Here is a 25,612-nt window from a genome sequence, read left to right as displayed (position 1 = left end):
ACACAACAGACTATTGATTCCAAGGCTATCAACAAGATCAGGTTCTTCTTCTGTTAATAAATTCACTTTTTAAGAAGACCTACACATTTTACTAAAATGGCCTGAACGTTTGCATTTAATGCAAATTTTATTCCAAGCAGGACAACCACTGTAGCTCCGAAAAAACACCTCCGCACCTGTAACAAACAACTTGGGTTCTCCTTTCAAAAGGCTGAACGTCTCTTCTGAAACTTTCTTTTTTATTAGGAACAAACTGAGGTTTGTAAGGAATAAACTGCGTTTTTTTTAAATTGGGAGATTCTTTCACAATTGATACCTCAGGAATCACTACTTTGTTTTTATTTTCCTGACTTCTGATCTCGCTTACATATAATTCAGATTGTTCAATGCCCTTTGCGATATTCAATACAGCTTTAAGAGTAGTTTCAGTACCCATCCATAGACGTTCTTGTATTTTCTTACTCTTAGTTCTCATCATAATTTGATCTCTGAGAACCTGGTCAAAAGTAATTGTTTCAAAGGCACAAGAACCAGCCAAAGTTCGCAAAGCATTAACGTAGTTCTCAATTGACTCATCTTTTTGCACACGTGAATAGAACTTAAAGCGTTCCATAACAGTATTTATTTTCCTCCCAAATCTAGCACCTAGTTGTTTAACCACCACATCAAATACATTTATATCACCTGCACCCTCAATAGGAGGTAAATTCTCCAATTCTTTGAGTCCAGCACCACCCAAACAATTTTATAATAACGCTAATTTCTTGTTAGGAGAACATCCGTCCTCCTCTACTACGCCAACAAGCACTGGCGTTGCCAATAGGTCTCGCAGTAGGAAAGTTGGAGCTATTACAATTGCAAATAACAATGCCTTTTATTTTTGTTTTCATTTAAAAAACATAAAGGGCTTTGTCATTTACAAAACCAATAGCTCCAACTTTCCTACTGCGAGACCTATTGGCAACGCCAGTGCTTGTTTTGTTATATTTTTTATTTACCGGTCCTGATGGCTTTTGCCACTTGGATTGATAACTGTAATTCTTTTTGCATGAAAGCACTACCTGCAATGCCGAACAACCCAGCAGTACATTTTTAATTTAAAACATTTACCGAAAGGACCACATGTGGGGTTAATTAACAGAGAGCAGTGAGTGAAGGAGGAACCGAGTAATCTGAAAGTGTTTTTTGAAATATAGAGTGGCTTCGCAACTGCTGGGCCCTCCCAAAAAAGAAATAAAATGAAAATATTTTATTTCATGGATCACAAGAGGTATGGTAGCAGGTAAAGGAACAAGCATTTGCACGGTCAATGGATTTTGCCTTTGTGACGAAATGGCTTTGCCAAGTTTTTTTTATCTTTGATGCTATCCAGCATGATTAAAGTTTTTTTTTTTAAAAAGCCTAATTTTGTCGGTGAGCACACCACATACGTACACAGAGGAGAGAAGGACTGTAGGTGAAACAAACACACCAGAAGGAAGACTGGGGAAATGGAGGCAACGCGGGGAGGGTGGGAGGTGGGCGTAAGCAACACAGAGGAGAGGAGGACTGTGGGTGAAACAAACACACGAAGGAACACGGGGAAAATTAAAGACGGGGTGTCATCCATTGTTGAAGCTAAACGTGGTAATAGCCAAAAATAGGCACTCAAATCTCTTTAAGCAACGATCTCAACTGCTAATGCAGAGTACTTCTGGTGTCATGTCTGCACAAGGCTGCTATTAAAAAAGCACTAAACATTCGCCATGAACAACGCGGGATCGGTCGTCTTTTATAATCATGTCTTGTTTGGAGCAGCTGAAGGTGTCACTAAAGTATGAAAAAAAGTTCCTACCTCCACCCCTGTTGTGGTCTTTCAAGTTGAGAATAGTCAACGAACGTGTCAAATGAAAGTGCCTGGTCACGACACAAAAAGCATTCGAATTTCTTATTTGGTTGTCTTTATTTTGCTAGCGACATGTGGTCCTTGAAGATGTAGAAAACACTGGAAGCATCTGGGCAAAATTCGAGAGGTGGAGATGTATAGTTAGCCGAGTTTGTCGTTTTGAAAGCTGCCGGTGGTAAGATTTCTATTTCACAAGGGTCGTAGACATCAGGACTAGCGGCATGCCGTACAAGCCCGTGAGGAACATATAAGCCAAATGTTAGAAGGCGAGAGTTAAAAGACGATCCCATCCAGCCTCCAGAGATCGACCACGCCTCTAAAACCTTCACAACGAGAATAATATTCGGAGTCGAGGTAGATTTGCAGAAACGTTTACCGCTAAGACTTTTAAAGTTAATGATCGGAAGAGAAATAGCCCCGAGTTCCGGAAGAAGAGACCTTTGGCAGCCACTCTATAAAACAGGAAGCAATAAATCTGCTTTTTATTACGTCCTGAAGAAATATCATTCATTTAAATAGCTGAAGCCCATCGTTATAGAAGCTAAGCCACTGTTGATAAAAAAGAAAATGCAGAATTCCTGAAGAAGGCGAACGGCCGAAACGCGTTGAAGGGAATATATTCTGTGTTGAATGAATGAAGTTATACATTTTTCAAATATTTTAAGGATTATTTAATGTGAAATAATTGTGATGTATTATATGTAAAAAAATCTTTGTACAAAAATGTGTTGAGATATATATAAAAAAACCAGAAATGAAATAAGAGTTAAGAAATACTAAAATAAAGAAGAAATATAAATAAAAATGCTTAACAGAAGCTACTTGGTGGAATATTGATTTACCTAAACACAACGTTTAGACTACTCAAAAAGTACAAGTGCACGTAACCCGGTGTGTACAATCTTGCCTTTACAAAAAAATACTAGACCTTGCTAGGGTTCATCCTTTTAGGCAGGGGCCCCATTTTTCCAAAAGAGTTCTATTTCACAAGCAACAGGAGACCTAGAAGCAACACAAAGGAAGATGGGGAAATGGACGCAAAGCGGGGAGTGTGGGAGGTGGGCTAAAGCAACGTAGGACTGTAGGTGTCAACCGTGTGCAGGGCGCACGGCAAGGCGGCACTGTAAAACAGGGTTTATTACAATTCTAGAAACTATCTCTCATTATACATCATACGTTGCGTGATCGTCTCTTTAAAACATTGGCATAGTTGTTGCGCAGTCGCCCTTCGCGTGCAGTATTGATTCTGTTGGGTGTGAGATCCGGGTCATAGCGTATTAAAGGGTTGCCGAAGTGGAGACTTCGCTGCCGTCCCACATCGGAACCGTGTTAAACCCCCTACCTGTCTAGGCGCTCTTCTCTGCCCGTACCGTGACACCACCACGTGCAAATCTGCCCATCACCCCCGCGTGAACAGTGCTCCCCACAGCGAGTGAATATTTCCACGTTCCCGCGCCGCGTGGGCAGTGTATTCCCCCACTGTAGGGCGATGCATTGAAGCCGTGTGTTCCGTATCATGGTTCTGTGTCCGTGTCTCGTGCACACTCAGCTTCCACATGTGCCGCTGCAAGCCTTTATCTTCAATCATTTATAGGTATTATAAAGTGTCCTGCTGTTACTTCAAAGCGCTAGAGGGTTGAAGCAAACTGTACGCTTAAAAATATTTCTAGTGTCCATTGCACAGCATTTTCCGTGGCGTGACTGTTACACATTCTCATCATGGTCTGTGGGTTGCACAGGATGACCATGGCATGTCACTTGAACTCCACCCTCGGGTCCGGGATTTGCACGACGTCGCGTGACCTGCCGCCGACTGGATGTCTCTTGCATGGGACCCGCCGTTTGTCATGAGCTTTGGGGCTTAACCTTCCACACAATGTCATGTGGTCCATGCTTTGCACACTGTAATTTTTAATACCTATTTGCAATCTGTTCTGGCCTTTGCTTAATACTCATATTTGTGTGACAAGTAGCGGGCTACTCCGGAACGTTAACTTAGTGGTTTTTGTTGGTTAGTACACCTAGTCTGGTGTTCTTAGAAGAAACACTTCAGTTTGTTTATGAGGGAATGAAAGAGAATTAGGGGCCAGATGTACTATAATACTGATCGCAAAAACTGGTGGCAGTCTGCTTGCAAGTATTTCTCTTGATCAGTATGGAATCTGTAAACGGACCTATGCACGGAAAGGTCGGCTCACCAAATTCTGGTTAGTTGCAAAACGCAACTCAATTTGATTGTAAACAATCAAAGGGGCGGTGGCCTGCAAGGACCAGAAGACCTAGTCTGTGATTGTGTTTAAATAAAGTATTGTTTTTGATTTAGTCTGTTTTCTTCAAACAATAGGGGTTACTTAAAAAAAAAGTATTGTGGCATTGGTCTCTATTATAGAGTCCTAAAATTGCGCACGGTTCAGAGAAGTGAAAGTGTCCTGTTTCAATAAAATATCAACAAGATGAAGTGCGGGGGAAGGGAAACTGAAAGTACGGCCGGCCGGCCGGCCAGCCATGATTAATTAGGGGAGGAGAAGGGTGTTAGGGGAGGAGAGTGTTAGGGAAGGAGAAGCCGCAGAGCACACGCTGGGCGAAGCCCTTTGATGTGCTGTGCGGCCGTGAATGCGCGCGCTTGTTTGGTCACGTGATTCACGTGAACTTAGAGAAAAACCGCACGAACGAAACCCTTGGTTTCACGAGCGTTTTGAGGACATGAATTCTTGCTACGCTCAATGCGCCTGTGCGCATTGATAGGTCGCGAGACCTAAAAAGGTAGGAAACCATAGATCCCATTCCATTTTGGGATCACCAGCTACAGGCAAGAAGTGTGCAGGAGAAGCAATATTGTTAGACATAGTTGAAGTAAAGTGCAATATGAATGCTTAATAAATAATGCAACTTAAAACGTATGAAATACCAAGAAAAGAAACTTAAGATAAGTACATTACACACAGGTGAGTAAAAGAAGAAAAGAAACAAACTAAAATAAAAGAGGTAGTCACCGATGTCTTTAAAAGGAAGCAAAGAAGGTGATAATGTAGACCAGCCTCAGAGAACAAATCCAGAGGTGTACCGCTGTGCGCTGTGCGCATTTGCATTTAAAATCGTGCTAAAAGAAAATGTTATATAGGAAAGTTCAGGAAGGCGCTGCCGTGCGCATCGGCGTTGAAGAGCGTTGTTATGGAGATCCAAAACGGCGGAAAACGCGATGACGTGGGACGCTGCGTGATGCGTGATGACACAATCAGCGTTCTCTGGGTTCCGCGTAGAACACACTGATCCGAAGACAGAAGAAGGAATGGAGACTGAGCGTGCAGGTAACACGCGATGCCACACGCGATCCCACACGCGAGGAAGAAGAGGATTCAAATATAAACACGGCTGGTGAGCAACAGTACTCGGGAATCAGGTGAAGACAATTTAGAAGCTAAAATAACAATGCTGGAACTGCTTTCGATATCCAATAAAAAAAAACGATGTAGATAAAGGCAGAGAACTTTTATGGCACATAAAATGCGAAAGTCATTCGAATTCGTACAGTTTAAAAAAAAATAAGTTCAAGGAAAAATAAATATCGGCCGCTGGTGCAATCAGAGCACATCCATTAAGGAAAACCAGGCGCAGGTGCAATCAATATACACTCAATACAGATAAATACCTTGAACTATGCGTGAATGCTGTTTTCAGTATTTCCTCCAGGTATATACTTCTTTTCTTTTGAGAAAAAAAAATAACTTAAAAGATGATGTTCTCAGATCCCAAAACGTCGCCAAAATTATGATGTAATCCAGGAGACAGAAGTAGTTGTAAGTAGGAGGTTTACTGGAGAAGAACAGCTTGAACATCCACAATCTTCAGGAGACAAACTTACACTGCCCAACTCCCACATATAGAATGTGGAATCAAGACAGAACCATAACAATTCTTAAAGGAACAGGAAAGGGGAATACTACATAGCCTGACACCCCAGCAAATTCCGCTATAGAGGACATCAGGGCCGAGATTGCCAACTCTGCGTTTTCAGACACTACTAGGACATCGTCCGCATAGGCCATTATTTTGACTGTGTACCCGTCAAAGCCAAAACCTTTGATTTGGTCATTATTACTAAGATGAAATAGGAAGAGTTTGATGGCGAGTAGGAAAAGGGAGGGAGAAAGGGGACAGCCCGGTCTCGTACCTTGTTCCAGTTTAAATGAGGACGAGAGGCATCCACCTGCTCTTACTCTTGCTGAGGGGTTAGAGTACAAAGCCATCACCATACAAATAAATTCTGTTCCCAATTTAAATTTATGTAGAGCAGCTTCCAAGTAAGACCAGTCGACCTTATCAAAGGCCTGCTCGGCGTCTAATGTAACTGAAACAGTTGGTGTGGCAGACGACGTTGCCCTTTCTATGACATGTGCAAGGGTGCGTGTGTTGTCGCTAGACAATCTGTTTTTAAGAAATCCTACCTGTGACGGATGAATGAGTTTGGGCAGGACTTTCTGGATCCGTTTGGCCAGTATCGTAGCGTAGATCTTACAATCGAGATTGATCAGCGAGATTGGTCTGTAATTCTTCGGGGAAGTCGGGTCCTTCCCATCCTTTGGAATTACCGCTAAAATAGTCTCTGCAGGGGTACCATTGACTTGACCACTATTAGCAAAATCCACGTATAGATCTTTGAGGGGTTCGACCAGGGTTGAGGAGAAGCTCTTATAAAACATAGCGCTAAACCCATCCGGGTCCGGTGCTTTCCCGGTTTTGAGAGTTTTGATTGCGTGTTCAAGGTCTACAGTGGATATAGGGATATTAAGCTCCACCTGGTCTTGCAGTGAGAGAGAAGGAAGAGTACATTTTTCTAGGTACGTCCCTATTTTTGAGTTATAGCTGTTTTTGCTATACAAGTCACAATAGAAGTCCTTAATGATTCCAGCAATTTTTGTGGGGTCTGAGTGTGGCGTCCCAGATTTGTCTATCAAACTCTTAAGCGCATCGCTGCGGCGGTTATTTTTCCCCTACGCTGCTTTTTTCCAAAAGCCGCGTTCGATGACGAGCTCAGCTCGTCATCCGCACAGGCCCCCCGTGGCTGATGACGAGCTGAGCTCGTCATCAGCATCGAAGGGGTTAATAGCCGTTTGTTGCAACTTAAATTTCAAGTAAGTAGCAAGGCTCTTACCAGCTTTATTATTGTTACATAGCCTGAAGTTTTTTTGATTCTGAAGCCAGATAGCCGCTCTTTCACTTACTATTTTGTTATATTCTTATTTTTTGTTCATTATGTCGTTCAGGGCAAGAGGGTCTTTAGAAAGTATATGTCTCTTTTCTAGTGCTGAAATCTCCTGTTCTAGACGTGTCAGATCGTTGCTAGCATCTTTGTTCATGGCTGCACTGATCTTGATTATTACCCCTCTAACGGTGCTCTTAAGGGCCTCCCACGTTGTGAGATCAGTGGTATCCCCCTTTTTATTGTGTGTAAGGTACTCTCTTATGGCCGCTTCTATAGTTAGCCTATTAGCGTCTTTCTTCAAAACCGCGTTGTTGAATCTCCATAAATTTGTTCTTTTAACCTCATTATGTACTGCTAGTGTCATCGTGATGCAAGAATGATCAGAAATTTCATGTGGTTCAACTGAAGTTTCTTCAATATCGGCAGAGGAGTGACCGGAAGTGAGAATGTAGTCTATGCATGAATATGACTTGTGGGGAGGTGAATAAAAAGTATAGTCTCCCTGTAGGATTCAGCAATCTCCAGGAGTCAGTCAAGTTGTAGCGGGTGCAGAGATTAATGAGTGCTTTATGCGAGCTGTTCGAACGGAAAGGGCAGCGAGAGTCTCTATCTAACAGAAGGTCCAGAGGGAGATTAAGGTCGCCACCTAAGATGTGTGTTACATTATCCGGAATCGTATTAATGTGATCGCTCAACTCTTTCCAAAAACCTGGGTCATCCTTATTGGGGGAGATGGAGCGAGGTGATGAATAAAATTTTGTTCAAACTCGCACAGTTAAACTTTCATAACCAATGTAACTGTATTAAAAAGCATGTGTTGAAATTATTAACCAACTTAGTTTTAAAAATACATACATTCAGGAAAACATGTGGGACTAATTTATATGCTCTATGTTGCAATTTCAAGTGTGTGAAAAATAATGAACTAACCTGGTCTATTGTCTTTGTCAGTATTAAATGCGGCTGTTTAATTAATGGTATGCGCTTATTTGTGTGCTTATGTTATGTTATGTCTTTTCTGTGGCAAAAGCTTGTGAAGAATCCTTGTGGCCTAAAAGAAGAAGGTAGAAAAAAATGCTGCTCTGTGTGCTCAGCTAGGTAACATAAATGAATGGGTTAATAATTAGCAAAGGGGTGGGTAACAGAATGGGTTTCAATTCTCAAATTAACTAATGTTTTGTGTTTGTTTAAATAATAGTTTCCGAGAGAGGCCTCAGGCCTGCAAAAAGATGGCGTTTTGAATCCTGTTCAGAAAGGAGCCTTGCACAGAAGTGGAAACTTTTACCATGTCGACAATTTTGTCAGAAAAATACAGTTTAATAAGTTGTGCTAAACGTGCTCCTGGAGAGAAGGATTCAAGGACAGGAAGCGGCAAGATTGCCAAGGCAAGGAAGTCATGAACTGTAGCTCGAATGAAATGTTACATTTTCGAGGAAGCGAAATGACACGAAGGCAAAGGACAATAGGGCTAAAGAAGAGCCCGTTCTTGGTTTGAAAATAATGATGACACAATATGGTCTGACATAAGACAGCCAATGAGAACTCAGGATGACAAAGAAAAATGTACAATTTTGAGAAGATTAGCTAGTTAGAAAGGTATAAAACTTGGGCCCAGGTGCAAGAGGGGATCTTCTTCTTGTTTCCCCGATTCCTGAAGGACGTGACGTGCTGTTTGACTCTCTTTGGCGCACGTAAGGACAGCAGTCTTTAGAGATTATTCTTTCTAGGTGAAGCGAGTTTTAGACATGGTGTTCAAATTTAGGGAATGAAAACTTTATTTTGCTTTAATTCATGCTGATTGATTTGCCTTTGAAGGGTCAGTCTAATAAATATTTTCCTTAATAAAATGTTGCTTTCATTTTGCTAATAAATAAAGATTCTTAATTAAAATGCTCTTTCTTTGAATAATAAAGCTATTAAAAATTAGATTTAAAACGACAAGCTGGTCTTGTTTATTCATGGTCTAGTTACCATTGGTTAATCCATTCGCCTTAGTGACTTAATTAAATGACATATGTTTAAATCCATAGTAAGAAATGATAAACTTCAGTTGTATATAATTATGTAAATAGTTTGTGAATAGTAATTCATGATTAATGGTGAGTATTGTGGAGATAAGTAGCGTTGGTGAGACAGTTTTTCATTAGGAGCGCTGGATCAATTACTTGGTAGCAGAGTTACGGTTACTATGGTAACTGACATGTTACATGGTAATTACATAGGAAACATGTCTAAAACATGTTAAGTTTGTTCAGTTGTTACATGTAGTCGAAAGGTTTTTTCCAGCCGTGTGAAAATTCCTAGTTATACTGGCCAGTACAGAGTAGTGTGACAAGTGAAATTACACAGTGCATTTGTGCGGTTTCAAAATAGTGGTATCGTCGTATATCACAAGTGTTGTGGACGTACAGCACAAGTTTAGGGATTTTAGGTGTGTTAGGTAGAATATATAGTGAGGATTGTCTATGAAATTGTAGCTTTTGAGTATAGGGACACCTGTCCTGTTTTAAAACTCACTGTGAAAAGAGTAATAGAATTTGTCCAAGCTTGAGTGAAGGGTAAGGAAGCGCCGTCTATTCTTACTGGTGAGTGAGGATTTTATTGGTGGGTTAAAGTCCTACTGAAATTTCATGTATGAATAATTAGGGATTCTTTTCGTATGATTGTGTGATTTAGAAGGGTAGGGCAAGGTTATTTGCTTTATCAACGAATTTAAAAATTTTGTGAAAATAGCGTTGTCTATTTCATGCGAAAGAACACTTGAACGATTGAGAAAGCTATCACTTTATTTTAGTGAAACAGACAAATGGTTTGTTTTTGTGGAGTTACTAACTGAATTCTGTTGAAAGTTTTGTAAAATATGGCGCTGTGAAAATATTTTGTTAAGGAGGTGTCAGTGTCAGAGCAGAGTGAGGACAGTGAAGCTGCAGCGGCAGCATACGTCATTAGGGTCGCGCTGTGATTGGCTAACATACGTCACAGTATTCGCGCACTGATTGGCTCATGTGACTAGGTAGGCTTGCAGCTGATTGGTTCATCCTGAAATCCAGTAATTCTATTGGTTAAGCAGAATAGTGACATAACTTAACCTGATTGGCTTGTTAGTGAGTTTCGCGCACGGATTGGCTAGTGTACAGGAACAACAAGGAAATATTTACGATATTTTTCAAAGTAAGCAGAATTGTTTAAAAACATAGATTATTATTACAAGAAAGAGGAAAAGAAGCTTTCATGGTTTCAGAAATTGAATTTTTTTTATTTAAGGTTTTTGTAGAGCGCGTAGTAACCCGTGAGCATCCCAGCGCTGGAACCTAGAAATTCAGGAGGGAGTGGTAGCAAGGAAGACGGAAAGATCAGGGAAAAAGGAGAGTTTTCAGTGATTTTCTGAAATGGAGGAGATTAGATTCCATTCTCAATTTCCGGGGGAGAGAATTCTAGTGGTTCGCCGTGTTCAAAGAAAAGCGACGTCCCCCAGAACGGGCTTTTTTCACTCTGTGTACTGTGATGAAATTCTCATGGTCCGACCGGAGTGATCTGGTGGCTTTGTAGGGAGTGATAACGTTTTTGAGGATGGGGGGGCCTTTGTTAAGAAGGAGTTTATGTGCCAGGCAGAGAGCCTTGAACACAACTCTTTCTCTGACTGGCAGCCAGTGAAGTTGCTTCAAGGCCGGCTTTGCCGATGTTCTGGTCGGGTGTTGGTGAGAAGTCGGGCAGCGGCATTCTGAATTCTCTGTAGGGTGTTAAAAGTGGCTTCGGGGGCTCCCAGATAGATGGCATTGCTGTAGTCCATCCTGGACAGAATAAGGCCTTGGATCAGCAGTTTCTGGGAAATGGGAGGGAGCAGGGGAAGGACTTTCCTACATGACCTAAGAAGTCCAAAGCAGATACCCGCCGTTTTTTTGCCTGGGTTCTGAAAGTCATGTCTTTCTCAAGCCATATTCCCAGGCTCTTGACCTCAGTTTTGGGGACAGGGGGTTCACCTAGACAGGCGGGCCAGATGTTGGGCGGCAGGGAGAGCCCTTTTTGTTCAAGAAGCAAAATTTCGGTCTTGGACCCGTTAAGTTTCAACGCTGAGTTGCTCATCCATCCCTGGATTTCAGAAAGGCAGCTGTGGAGGTTGGATGGTTCTTGGTTGGGGTGGGAGATGGTTACCACCAGCTGGGTGTCATCGGCGTAATTGATGATTGTCACTCCAAACGGGGTGACCACCTCCTCCAGCGGGGACATGTAAACGTTGAATAACGTCTGGCTTAGTGACGAGCCCTGCGGCACTCCGCACCGGAGGGGAACTGCTGGGGAGTGGTTGTCATTCTCCCAGACTTGGAAGGAGCGGTGATTGAGGAATGACGCGAGCCACTTCAGGGCAATGCCCTTCACTCCGATATCTCCCAGACGCTGGATTAGAACCTGGTGGTTGACAGTGTCGAAGGCCGCACTGAGGTCCAGGAGAATCACTGCCACTGATCCTCCTGTGTCTAGAATGCATCTGGCCTTCTCCACTGCCGCCAGGAGGGCGCTGTCAGTGCCCTGACCTGGGCGGAATCCCGTCTGAGAGCTCCTGAGTAAGTTGTTAGATTCTAAAAATAGCGAAAGCTTTTTATTCACTAATTTCTCCGTGATTTTGCTATTCCCTGGGAGGAGGGAAATTGGCCTGTAATTGGCTAAGTCCTGAGGGTCCAGTGAGGGTTTTTTGAGGAAACCTTTAACAACAGCCGCTTTCCAGCTGGAAGGGACCTTTCCTTGAAGTAAAGAGGCGTTAATAAGGGCAGTTAGCGGAGGGACAATGGTGGGGGCCACATTCTTCAGGAAGCGCATGGGGACCGGGTCGCTGGGAGAGCCACTCTTGATTGTGGCAAACATCGCGGCTACCTCTTCTGTGGTTACCGGACCGAAGGTGTCAAGGTGGGGAACAGGGGTGTCAGGATGCGGGCTAATGGAGGGGGGAGGATTACAACTGTCACCACCTGTGACACTGATTTCGATTGGGGGTAGGGAGGCGAGGATTTTTTTAATTTTCTCATCGAAAAATGTTGCCAATTTGTTACATTTGTCTTCCGCGTGTTAGAGTCAAGGGATTTCGCTGGGGGATCTGGGACATGGAGAAGTTCTTTTACAATAGTAAAAGTTTCCCTAGCGGAGCAAGAGGAGTTTTTTATTCTTTCCTCATAGAATAAACTTTTGGAAAATTGAAACGCGAGGTGGAAGACTACTTCATAAGTACAAAACAACTGCAGCTTATATGTTAGATGAATATGGTTATCATACTTGCCTTTGGATGGAGAATTGGATGGAATATACCAAAGATTATGGTGTATTGGCATGGCCGGAAGATGGATCATTTAACATTAAGGTGTTGAAAAACTTGAGAGAAAAAATGATGACTCTTGTACCAAAACCTAGACCTACACAATTTGAGGCTTTAGCTGAATGGGAAGATGAGATGTTTGAATTAGAACGAGAAAACAGAAGTGTAACAAGAGGCACAAGATTAGACATTAACAGAGAAACTCATGAAGACAGAATGCGTCGTTGGAGACGTGCAGATATGTGTGATGGTTTGTACCCAGCAAGATTTAGTGAGGGAACTGGTCAAAAGAATACTGAAAAGAAAAATAATATTGGTGAAGATAGTGAATTAGAAGATTCGGTTTTAGAAAAGATTTATATCACAAAATCGAAACCGCCACCTTATCAACCAGTTTGTTCATGGTCTTCCCTGAGAATTCCTCCAGGAACTTCTCCAAGTGCTCCTCCTAGGGAAATTAATGATGAGACTCCACCTAGATTAAATCAGAATAATGCAAAAATTCCTGAGAGAGTAGAAACAAGAACTAATTCTAGTGCATCTGGAGAAAATAAAAATTATGTTGAAACTCCAGTTCAGAGAAATGAAATCCCAAGAAATGTAATGGGAACAGAAAGATATGGGGATATACCAAATGCCTCATAATATTTCCGATCAAAAGATGAATTAATACAACAGTTAACTAAAAGTATGGAAGCAGTAACAGTACCAGTAACAATTGGACCTGTTCTTCCAGTCTTTGATCAAAGGGAAATCAGACATTCAGCTCTCACTGTTCCCTTGAATGCAGAAATTCAGAAAGTGGCTGAATAATTTTATTCAGATTTAACAGAAATTCACCGAGAGAAAATGGTGCCAGATTTAACTTTTAATCAAAGTTTGTCAAATGATCAAACACCATCTGTTGCAGGATCTGTTTCTGGAACTCCAGAAAAGAGTATAAATAAAATAGATTTAACGCTGTGTGACGTGGGGGACCCGGATGCGGGCCCCCTGGCCTGCCTATTAACGTGTTACCTCTCTCTATGCAGCACACGGAGTCCTGGAAAACCCCTGACGTCATCGGATGCCGGCCCGGGCTAGATGCAATGCATCCCTGTACCTTTAACTGGGCGGAGCCGGACCTGGGACACGCCCTCTGTGCAGAGGTAAAACCCATCCCTGAATCCACACAGGTGTGCGAGACACCCGGAGGCGGAGAAGGAGACTGGTGGCGAGAGTGGAGAGAAAGCGGAGCAGAGTGGGATTTGAGCGAGGAAGAAGATCGGAGGACGGAGGTGGAGTACAAGCAGGAAGATCGGAGGACGGAGGAGGAGTACCAGCAGGAGGAGCGGAGGTCGGAGGAACCGAGGGTAGAGACGGCGACAGCGGAGAAGGCAGGAGACCGTGTCGGCGGCTACAGCATCAAGCCAGGAGGCCAACGGGATAACGCATCGCCCAGCCACACTTCCCGAGAAGTGTGGCTCGACCAGGTACGGTCAAGAGTCAGCGGGTGGGCGGGCATTAGAAGGAACAAGCTCCTCTGAAGACACACGCAAGTCCCTCTGCACTACCCCCCCCCACCCCCCCCACTGGGTCCCGACACTCGTTCAGGGTATTTGAGTGGCACGTGTGCTTTCCTCACCCCTTTTCCCCTGTACGGAGTCCACGTTAAGGACAGACTGACTCAGACTGCTTATTTTTTCCTTGCCGGTTTCGAGAGGCTGCAGAGACGGCGGAGAGACGGCCTACAACCCCCAGGAGGCAGTGGGAACGGCGGCCGGGAGCAGGGAGAACCACGACGGAGGAGACCGATCAACCCCTCCCGTTCTACAGAGTGCCTGTTCAAAAACGAAGACTCTATAAAATAATAAAACCTTCCTTACCCAGAGCTCTTGTGTCGGCCAACCTTTTTGACAACCCTCCCGAAACCCCACACGCAGACTCCACAGACCCCAGAATTTAAATTACTTGATGTCGCAAAATTGAAGGCGGATTTTGAGGAATTGATTATTGGCACAATTGGGCCTGACAGTTTAAAGCTATATCAGGATGATGAATTATTGTTTATTTGTAAAAGTATACAATGAAAAACGAAAACTAAGTATGATCAATTAGAGGAAATGGCTGCTGAATTAGAAATAGGTTTGAGTCGACAGAAAAATTTGCAGAAACATTACAGGGTGGATTTCTCTGAAAAACACCACAGGAAGAATAATTCATATAAAAGAATTAATAGTGTTTCTAAAAAAGATTAGGTGAATTAAGTAAATAGAGGGTGAAATGGACAAAGAAAAGAGAGGAAGACAGAAGAGAAAGAGGGGAAATAGCAAATGAGTTTCCTATGAGAGAAATGGCTGGTGGAGGGTATGTATATGTTCCATGGACAAGACAGGATATTTTACTCTTTAAAAATGATTTTCCTCGATTGAGAGAAAAACCTGTGGAATGGTATCGCCAGGTAGACAGATTTGTTAAGGTTTCAAATGTTCTGTGGATTGATCTTGATGGATTCTTTGACATTGTTGTTCCATCGGATCTTTGGACAGAATGTAAAATTTCTATAGATTGGCCCAAAGAAGAACCTGCTCGAGATAAAGTAACAGGTGCATCTTCACCTGATGTTATAAATCTGTATGTTAAGGTGATTGTGTGGCTGAAAAACAAGATTCCCCCAAAAGAAGTAGATTGGGTTAAAATAGACAGAACAAATCAGGAGCCAAAAGAATCAGTACATTCAGTCTATGAAAGATTACTGCTGGTATTTAAACAATACAGTGGCTACAAGAAATTGAGTGAAAAGGATATGAGCCATTTCATATACAGATTTGTTTATGGCTTAAGACCTGAAATTGGTGAGATGATTAGATCAGGAATAGTTGGTTGGCAATCACTCTCAGTTGATGACATTTTGAGAAAAGCAAAATACTGCAATGATGAGATAGATGCTAAACAAAAGAAGCTAAAAGAAAAAGCTATGTGGGCACAGGTAAAAGTGGCTGAACAACAAATTGCAACTTTGAAAAACAAAAATGTTCACCAGAATCAAGGGAAATTTAAAGGTAATTATAATAAGCCAAAATTGATGGGTAATATTGAAGAATTAAAGCAGAAACTCCCATGTTTTAATTGCGGCGAAATTGGACACTGGAAGCTTGAATGTAAGAATCCGCCCAGACATTTTTAAAATGCATCATTAAATCCACAGATGCAGAATGAGATAAATCAGCAGCAACAGCTACAGCGACAGTTAAATGAGATAAATCAGCAGCAACAGCTACAGCGACAGGTAGTGAATCAGCAAAGTCAGATTCCACAACCGCCACTTCCAAATTGTGTAAATGTACAGAGATACAATACAGAAACAGGATTCTGCGGAGGTGAACAGGTAAACAGATCGCCAAGAGTGAATGTGTCGAATGTTTCTCAACAATATTGGTTGAAAGAAAATGAAGGGAGTGTTTCAGAGGATTACTTATGACGGTGCCTGAGAGAGGAGGAAGAGTGTGTGCTTAGAGCCAATCTTGAGGTAGATCAGTCTGGTCCGTTTGTAAATGGTAAAGTGAATGATGTAGAAATCACTTTTCTTGTGGACACAGGTGCTACCCGTTCTACTGTTAGATCAGTGCACATAGAAAACCTACCTCTCTCTGGGGATACAATCCAAGTAGCTGGCGTAACTAATCAACAGATTAAAACAGATTTAACAGAACCAGTTAAAGTTGAAATTGGTAAATTTAAAGACAAACATAGATTTGTAGTCTGTAATAGCAGTCCTGTAAACTTGTTAGGAAGGGACATTCTTTGCAAGATGAACTGTAAAATATATTGCTCACTGGATGGTATTGAGCTTCAAACTCAAGAAGAAGATGGTCTTTATAAATTAACAATGTTAATGGTTGAAGCAGAAGAAAGTAAATTATTTCCTGCTTTTGACAAAAATGATTTACCTGAAGAATTAAAAGAAACAGTCAATGCTAAAATTTGGGATTTATCTGGAGATGAAATGGGTTTGATGAAACATGTAGACCTAGTAAAAATAACAGTAAAACAAGGAACAGATTATCCAAACATTCCTCAGTATAAAATGAAAGCAGAAGTTGTTGAAGGTGTCATACCTGTAATTGAAAAATTTATAAAACAAGGTGTTTTAAAAGAAATTGAGAGCAGTCCATGTAATTCACCGATTATGGGAATCAAAAAGCCAAACGGAACTTTCAGGATTGTTCAAGACCTGAGAAAAGTTAATCAAATAGTTGTTTCATGTTGCCCAGTTGTACCAAACCCAGCGGTAATTCTATATCAGATTCCGCATGATGCAGAATGGTATACAGTTATAGACCTTTGTAATGCATTCTTTACTGTTCGATTGCATCCAGAAAGCCAACAAATGTTTGCGTTCAGATTCCAAGAGCGTATCTTAGCATGGTGTCGTATCCCTCAAGGGTATACAGAGAGTCCATCTATTTTTAATCAGCTGCTAAAGAAATCCTTGGAAAATTTAGATTTACCTGGAAAATCAACATTAGTGCAGTATATTGATGATCTCCTTGTGGCTGCAAAAACACAAGACAACTGTGTGACAGATACCATTACTCTTTTGAATCATTTGGCAGATGAGGGACATAAAGTGTCTCCTGCAAAATTACAGTTTTGTAAACAAGAAGTAAAATATCTTGGTCGCAGAATCACAAAAGGAATCAGACAAGTGACAATTGAAAGAATAAAAATGATCCAAGCAATGCAACCTCCAAAAACACAGAGACAGGTCAGAATATTTCTAGGAATGGTAGGTTATTGTCGTCAATGGATTAGTGGATTTTCAGTAATTGCAAAACCGTTGCAGAGACTGACAAAAGCAGACATAAAAGACCTGATTATCCTAACAGAAACTGAGTTAGAGGCTTTTGAGCAGTTAAAAAGAAGTTTGTGTGAAGCTCCAGCATTAGGAATGCCAGACTACGAAAAAGAATTTGAGCTGTATTGCAGTGAAAGGGAAGGATGTGCATTATCAGTTTTGATTCAAAGACATGGGAAACTAAGAAGCCAATAGCATATTTCTCAGCTGTTCTTGATCCTGTTGCAAAAGCATTACCAGGTTGCTTAAAAGCAGTAGCTGCAACAAGTGTGAGTTCGGAACAAAGTGAAGGGATAATAATGGGGTTTCCTCTAAAGGTATATGTGGCCCATTCAGTTGAGAATCTCCTCACCAGAAGCAAAACACAGCATTTGAAAAGCAAAAGATTGACAGAATATGAAAAAATTATTCTGGGATCAGATAATGTTTCAATTGCAAGATGTGTGAATTTAAATCCTTCCACATTATTACCTGATGGTACTGTAACAGAGATTAGAAACGAAAATGACATTGATCATGAGAGCTTGGATGTTTTAGAATATTGCACCAAGCCAGTGGCGGTTTGTGGACTTGTAAAATAGTGGGGCGTAAACTGCCACACCAAACTATAAAAAGTGTGCAAGATATAACCTCGTCATGTTATAACTCATTGAAGACTGCTGACAGCCTCCAATGATTAACCAGAGGACCACAGCACTAAAATAAACACTGCCATCACATGCGACACAACACCATAATGTGGGCACTCCTAAGAATAATAGTCCGAGGACATTATGAGTAGAACGTGCAAAACAAGGTTTGGCAAGCACAGGAAAACAGCATTAAACTTGGAAACCCAAAAAATAAGCACAAAGAGAGATACATGAATGCAGCACACACAAACAAGAGAATAAGAGTCGGTGGAACAAAACACTGCCATATACTAGTACATTTGTAGTATCATGTTACAGTATAAACAATGCATCAATGAGCATATGAGCACAATACGTTTGTTCTCCAAATCCCCCGACTAATCATTACACTGCAGCACTTTTAAATCCAGGGATTACTGCTGGCACACCACACTGTAGTGACCCAATCCCAGATCTTCTATTGCAACAGAGATCAGGCAGGCTGAAGCAGGGCTATGCACCGCCTCGGCACTTGTGTGAAACAAACCCAGTCCCCGTGTATGCTGAGCATGCAAGTACACGAGTCATGACGCCTAGTGAAAACATGGCCCGTAGTAGTGCTGCAAGCTCCCCAGCATCCACTATTTTGAGGAATAGGAGCAATACATAATTGTATTGTAACTACCCTCGAACTTTTCAAACATTTCACTCTGCACTTTTCTACATATAGTAGTGCTGCGAGGCAGTCATAAAGCAAAGGATGGACGGCACCATAATCATTGCAAGTGGATTCTGGTGAGGAATGTGGTTATTCTCTGTCTGACAGCCCTCCTGGAAATGATGGCTCTCGTGGTGGGATAAAAGCAAGAACCGAATAACTAACTACACGGTATAAAAAAACTACCAGTAAGCACACAGCAAGCAAAAACAATGGCACAGCAGTTTGCTGGCTGATGAGGACGAAGCTTTCAGGCAATATGTTTTTACAGGCTTGGAGCTCTTTCAACGTCGAAGCAGAGTTTTAATGGCACAACACTGACAACAGAGATTTCATTTTAAAGTATTATGAAAACTACTTACCTTACCTTCCGGCTTCCCGCCTTCAAGTTAGCACCGACCCCCGCCGCCGTCCTGTTCTTGAATTCGTCATCACAGACTCGTCATGCAGGAAGCCAGGCAGCCTCCCTCCCCTCCGGCTCCACCACAGCACAGCGCTGTGATAGGTTTGGCCGGCTGCCCCAACACCACGTGATTTCTCTGTATGCTGCAGCATACAGAGAACAGGGAGAGTGGGAGGGGTTACCCGAGGGCAGGGGGGAGCGGCTTTCCCCGCTGTTATGAATACAGTTAATACTGTCTGTTTGGACAGCCTCTCAGGCTGCCAAACAGACAGTATTAACAACAGAGGGGAAAACCACTCCCCCCTGCCCTCGAGTAACCCCTCCCAGTGAAAAAAGCAGCAACTTCTGCTTTCTTGCGTGCGAGAAGGCAGAAACAAATGGTAGATCTCTACTATTTGTTTCTGCCTTCTCGCACGGCGAGAAAGCAGTGGGGCGTTGCCAAAACGCCCATATGGAGGATCCGCCTCTGCACCAAGCCTAGGCAGGATATTAAAGATGTTCTGTTAACTGAATCAGATTTTGCTTATTTTGTTGATGGTTCATGCTTAAGAACAGATGAAGGTATTCTGAGTGTGGTACAAAAGGGGGTGGTGATGGACGGAGCATCTGAATCAATCAAACACTCACACCCAGTTTAGCGCGGGAATGTGAAGAAGAGAGACACAGACAGCGGTTTTATGAAAAAGTCAACAAATCAAGGACACAACGCCTTTTCTCATCTCACCACCTGTATAACTAACGAGTACAGAGATCAAAGGAATTTGATTATATTGCCCGAGTCGGCTGACCAGCAGTACTATTCAAACAGGACCAGTTCTCCAAGCTGAGCCTAGGTCCGCAAAAGGCTGTCCTACATCTACACAGTCCTGATGAAGACCCGCTCCTGATGCGCAAAATCAGCGCATTGTTCCCAGGGTCGAAACGTCGATGCATTCCCTGCTTGCACGAACCAACTATTAAAAATCCGCTAGGACCGAAGAATTAATTGATGTACCTACTGGATTATTGTACATATAGTTGTCGTTGCCAATAAGTTCATGAAGTGATAAGTTTATATGTTGTTTTAATTGTGTAACAGTCCTGCACAAAATTCTCGTGCTTTGTACGTTTTATGTTTTATTGTTGGACAGTAACATGAATACAAAGAATTATGAAAGTGTATGAGTAAAACTTCACTTACATTTAGCATTTTGGTCAGTGTGTTTGCTTATACTGGTATAGATGCCACTGTCTTTGTATCCTCTTTAGGGATGAAGTGAACAAATAATGCAATTGGAATACTATAGTATTGTGTATTTCCGTCCGACAGAACCATTATTATTCATTGTTGTCCGTCACGCAGAGCACCCGGGTCACCCCTCTGCGGAGAACAGTCAACAAGTCCTAATAATGTGTCTCGTGGGCAGGTACCAAACGGGGCATTACAGCAGGAAAAAGTGACGTGAGCAGGTTACACAACGTCAGGGCGGGCGGGGGCCCTGAGCCATGATTGCTCCCGGACAACGTCGGTAAGGGCTGCTAGTCATTTATATAGCAATTACTGAGTCTTTATTACGCTAAGAAATCATTTTAAGCAGACTAAGCATTATGAAAAACCAGTAAAGGTATTCACGTAAGCCTCCTGGATAATAGTTTGTTCCTCACTGAGCTATATTTCAAGAATTTCAATGTGTGACCTGCAGGTAAAGCCAGGGCTTTAAGTGGTTCAGGTCTCACTGGTGCTGAGCACCGACAGTTTTTTAAAGGGGGCTTAGAAAAGTGTCTCTATCGAGCTCTGTTTTGTGGCCTGGCACAGGCGGTCTATTTTTTCCCAGACTGCAGCGACAGCAGGCACATTGTGTGTGCGCTGCTCATACTATTCACTTTTCACTAGTGGAGAAGTTACTGCATGACGTCATGCCAAGCGAGCCTTGTAGGGAAAGGGAAATCCTTTAAAGAGTCGTTTTCTCTCTGGATTTCCCTTCTTTTTTTTAAACTAAGGAAGCAGCAACATTGTCGAGGTGTCACCAGGGCTGTAAGTGGAAGCTTTTTTAATATCATATACAAGCCATAGTTGCTGCTTATTTATCTTATGCAACTAACAACCATTGACAAAGCCAATAGTTCTGACTTCTTGTTGGTATGATGTTACTTGTTCTATCATATCTGGATGCAATGACAGATACAACAAAGTACAAGTCGGGCGGCACACTATGCTGAGCACAGATTTTTAGCTTGCCTGTTTTTATCCACGTGCTTAATTACATTGGCCACGCCCCTTTGAGAGCCCCAGTTTTTTCATCCCACTTAAAGCCCTGGGTAAAAAGGATATCTAATATAACAAGAGTACGCCACTGAGCTGCCTACATAAGAAACAATTATGACTCTTGACTGTTACACTTTAGGTTATGCAGCAGCGACCACAACCCTCTGTGCTGTTTTAATATGAGTGAAACTCGAGACAAGACTACATACAGATCTATCACCAAAGTACATTGACCACAAGAGGTATCTATTTTGCCGTTACAATAACCTGGAAATCGCATAACATTGTTTAAAATGCAGCCTGTTTGTTTTATATATGTATTGTATAGGTGTCCCTTTAAATGTATGTATTTATTGCTTGTTGAGCGCAGCTGTCACCCAAAGGGTATCCTGGCGCTGAGACCTATCCATACATCTGTTACATAAGCTACATTACTCTGGGGAACAATTAAGTCTTAAGGTCCTTTTTAAAAGTAAGCAGATCAAGGCAACTCCTCAATGCCAGAGGGAGAGTATTCCACAGCGTGGCAGCCGTAAAACTAAAAGCGCGACCACCCATTCTCATTCTATTGATTTTAGGGACTTTTACCTTTAAATGCTTACGTAATACTTGTCCATGAGTTATAGACTGTAAATGCTAAGAGTGTGTGTGTGTGTGTGTATATATATATATATATATATATAAACATATATATATATACACACACAAACCACAGCAATGGAACTTAAAGATTATGAGAAGCTGTTGGAAATTCATCAGAGACACTGCCTCTACGTGTCTCTCTATTGCTCGTTTGTGGGCCTTGTTGATTTGCTCTTAAAGAATAAATAAGATTTCTTTAAGCATCTTTACAATACTGTTTGTGACCAACTTATTAAACTAGAACATATTTGACATCAGATGTGTGCTTGCTGCCAATTCCTTTAGATACTAATTTTAGAAATAAATGTATACGTAGACCTTTAAATTCTGACCCCCGTGACTCCACTTTTCGTAACCCCACTCACTTTCTGCTGCCTCCCCATGATCCCCATTTATGGGATCCCGTAGTATGCTTTTTCGTTTCCAGCAACATTTGCACGTTCGGGCACTGCAGTGCGCCTCTATTCATCTTTACTGCTTACCATCCGAGTACCAGGCCGGTCGTCACGATAAAGCATACCGCAATCACCGTTATATAGAAGAGCGGGGAATATTCGTAGAGCATCACTAAAAAGACAGCAGCCATTAGTACCGGCTAGGTTTTTTTTATCAACTGGCTAAGATTGGTATGTTTCACACCAAGAACTACGTTAGACTGCAAAAAATTATCCGCCATCTTACAGTACCTGTGCTGGGATCGAACAATGTAAAGCACTGAACGCCAACAATAAAAAGTAACACTAAAACTAAAAAAAAAATCAATATAATTGATGCACTATAACTTGAGTATTAAACGCTATCACAGCTTCATTTCATTCAAAGAAAATGAAGATGAGTTGTACATATTTGATTTAACTCAGCTATTCCAAACAGCTGAAAAACTAAATATTTTTTTGGATTTGTTCTGATTTACTGCATTTTGAAAACAAATTACACACATTGCAAATCTTGAGTACATCCACGAAAGAAGAACTTTAGAAAGCAGGCTCAGCTGCTGTGTCCCTGGAGCATAATTATGTCCGTTTAGACGTTCCGTACGCCAGCATTTTTGACACTTCCGGATAGGTATTGTTTTCTTTCGCTCTGCCCTGATTCTAAAGGCAGTAGGCACTGTATACGTCAGAGGTCGCCAACAGCGGACACTGCTTTTGCAGCGCATGCGCCTTTTACTCGCTGACACAGATCCTAATGCGCCGGCGCCCTGGGCCATAGACTGAAATATGTAATGATTGTTCCCAGCACCCCCTGCGCCTCTGTCATCTTCTTTCAGCACTTTGCATGATGGCGTTTACGTTTGCGGCCTTTTGTTATATGCTGGCTCTGCTCTTAACGGCGGCTCTCATCTTTTTCGCAATCTGGCATGTAAGTATGTGGTTGTGGGGTATGAAATTCTGAATCGGCAGAGGGTGTGGCTCTAACCCACTTCATTCTTGTTGCGTGGATGTGCTGCCTGTGGCTGCAGAGAGGGAGCTGCAGCCCTGCACTGCCAGAATCCACATCACCACCTATTCTAGTCTTTTCATTCAGGGAAGGGTATTGGCCATTCCAAAGTTGCCAGAGAAGTAAAAAAACAATTGATTGACTATTGAGTTGCTGTGAAAAAATGCACCTTGAGTTTGTTGCATATTTGTTTTGCTTTAAGATATTTGGTTTAACACAAATGCCTGTGCTTTAAAATGAATCCTTCGGATTGGCGTGATAAGGTTGGAGTCAGGGGCGCAACTAGGTCTTAAGTTCGGGGGGGGGGGGGGGCTAACATGACATACAAAGGGGCGTGGTTAACATGTTAATCAATGGGGGCGGGGCTAAAATGGCAGACAATCAGGATCGGGTAATGCTCAGGCCAAGCTAAGAAAAAGAAATGGCAAATTCTGCATTCGAAACTAGACAACAATCAGTTTTATGAGAATTCAATTGGAGAACAGAGGGTAATGTGAACCATTTATATAACAGACAAGGGATGTGTTCATCTTTTAATAAAGTGTCACTCAAATACATTAAATTGTCTCACAACGATATTATGTAGATGGTTAAAATTACAACCTTTTTTCTAATGGAATGCCCATGAAACTGGGTCAAAAGAGCCCAGAACAACATGCTACTCTCTCACAGATATAATTCACACAAAAAAGGGGACTCTGTCCACCCCGCAAAGACAGAGAAGGAATTTGAGATTTTGCAATGTGTCCATTTGAAGTGTTGTTACAAACTATAGCACCAACAAACATTAATTTATTGGCAGCACAGACATTAAAGCATGGTGCTTTAATGTATAGGCAGTGGAAGTAGTGGCGGGTGGGATGCTGTGCAGCAGCACCCCCATCATCACCATGCTGGAATTTAGAGGGTGCATGAGAAATAATAAAGCATTTACATTTTGATATTATCATGTTACATTTGCTGTTCTTCAAAAGACAGGTCAATTGCCAGGCTATTGATACTGCAAAAACACAGAACTTGGTAATTGTATCCCTGTCACAAAGTTCCAGTCCTCACCTCTTCGGCTGGTGCAGCTCCTATTATAATTGCATTTATATAGCGCTCACTAACCCTGATGAGGCGATTAAGAGCTTTTTCGGTGAGTAGCACGCTACTCTGGGACCCATAGAGGATCAGTGGTGAATTAGTATAATGAAATATGAAAGTAATTTGAGCACTGGACATGTTAGTCTGTTATTTGGATTGAGAAGCATAGCGCAGGGATAGAAGAGGGAAAAGGTTTGCATTTATATTGCACTTACTACCCCATGTGAGGTGTTGAAGCGCTTTTTGGTGGGTAGCACGCTACTCTGGAACCCAAACAGAATTAGTGGGGACTGATATAGGGAAATATGAAATTAATCTGAGTGGTGGAAATCTTAGTCTTTTATTTGTATTGAAAAGGAATAGTGGACGGATAGAAAAAGGAAGGGTCTAGAATGTGTTTTTTTGGGGAGTTCATAGCAGTAGGAAGGGATTTGGGATGGAGGTGGAAGAGTCAGAGGGAAGGGTTTAGAAAGGCTTGTTTGGGAGATCTGAATAGTAAAAGAGGTATGAGATGATGGAAGGAGGGGTAGAGGAGAGAAGAGTATTGGGTTTAGGATGAATGAAAGAGTGTAGGTAGAGAATATACTGATAGAGGTATAGGGTTAGAAATAGGGCAGTGCATTGGAGAGAGTAGTAGAGAGAGGTTTGAGATGAGTCAGAGTGGAGGTAGGGAATATATTGCGAGAGATATATGGTGAGATCTAGGGTAGTGCAAAGTAATCAATATAAAGATACGTAAGTACATGAAAGGTATTTAAATGCATAAGGAAGGGAATCTATATAGAATAAAGTTGCATTTAATAAACTAAGTCTTTCAAATGGTGTTGTACTTGTGTGTTTGTGTAAGGTGTTAGATTATTCTGTACCATTACAGACCACTATCCCGCCTGAAATAAAGGAAAAAGCAAAAAACCTATATTTTCACTCTATAATTCCTTCCACCAAGCTGAATCTGTTATCCGTTTCATATCTATAGCACCAAGAGGCTCCAGGCGTACATGTTTAACAAATGGCCAAATAATACTAAAGAATGAAGAAAATAACAAAATGAGACCACACACAAGTCAAATTGTCTAGTAAACAAAATATGAAATGAAACTAAGAAAAAGTAATTATCCTAGTCTAGACTTATGGCCTGGGAACAAGCCTGGTGTTATATATCAGCTTAACAAATTGGGCCTGGCTTCAGATGGAGGAAATTTTTTACAAAGAACCAGTAGCGGTCAGTGGTGGGAGT

The 25,612-nt window shown here is 41.9% G+C and overlaps 2 protein-coding genes across 3 annotated transcripts in view; one reads left to right on the top strand and one right to left on the bottom strand.

Annotated features, from left to right (window-relative positions):
- The window catches only part of CGRRF1 (cell growth regulator with ring finger domain 1), a 160,869-nt gene extending 138,405 nt beyond the window's left edge, over positions 1 to 22,464 (bottom strand). Inside the window, exon 1 of one of the 2 annotated variants that reach the window (XM_086937435.1) lies at positions 22,332 to 22,464. In XM_086937435.1, the coding sequence (XP_086793561.1) occupies positions 22,332 to 22,435 (104 nt within the window). In that variant the 5' untranslated portion in view covers positions 22,436 to 22,464. Of the gene's footprint in view, positions 1 to 22,214; positions 22,299 to 22,331 lie in introns of those variants that run through there. The other variant, XM_086937436.1, reaches the window with a different exon arrangement.
- A 549-nt stretch (positions 22,465 to 23,013) lies between these two features.
- CNIH1 (cornichon family member 1) overlaps positions 23,014 to 25,612 on the top strand; it is a 122,979-nt gene continuing 120,380 nt past the window's right edge. Inside the window, exon 1 of the mRNA XM_086937434.1 lies at positions 23,014 to 23,211. Within this exon, the coding sequence (XP_086793560.1) occupies positions 23,128 to 23,211 (84 nt within the window). The 5' untranslated portion in view covers positions 23,014 to 23,127. The remainder of the gene's footprint in view (positions 23,212 to 25,612) is intronic.

This window comes from Lissotriton vulgaris, chromosome 9, assembly GCF_964263255.1.
Source record: "Lissotriton vulgaris chromosome 9, aLisVul1.2, whole genome shotgun sequence".
Classification (NCBI taxonomy): domain Eukaryota; kingdom Metazoa; phylum Chordata; class Amphibia; order Caudata; family Salamandridae; genus Lissotriton; species Lissotriton vulgaris.
Note: the sequence above shows the minus strand (reverse complement) of the source record. Positions and strands in the feature narration are given on the sequence as shown.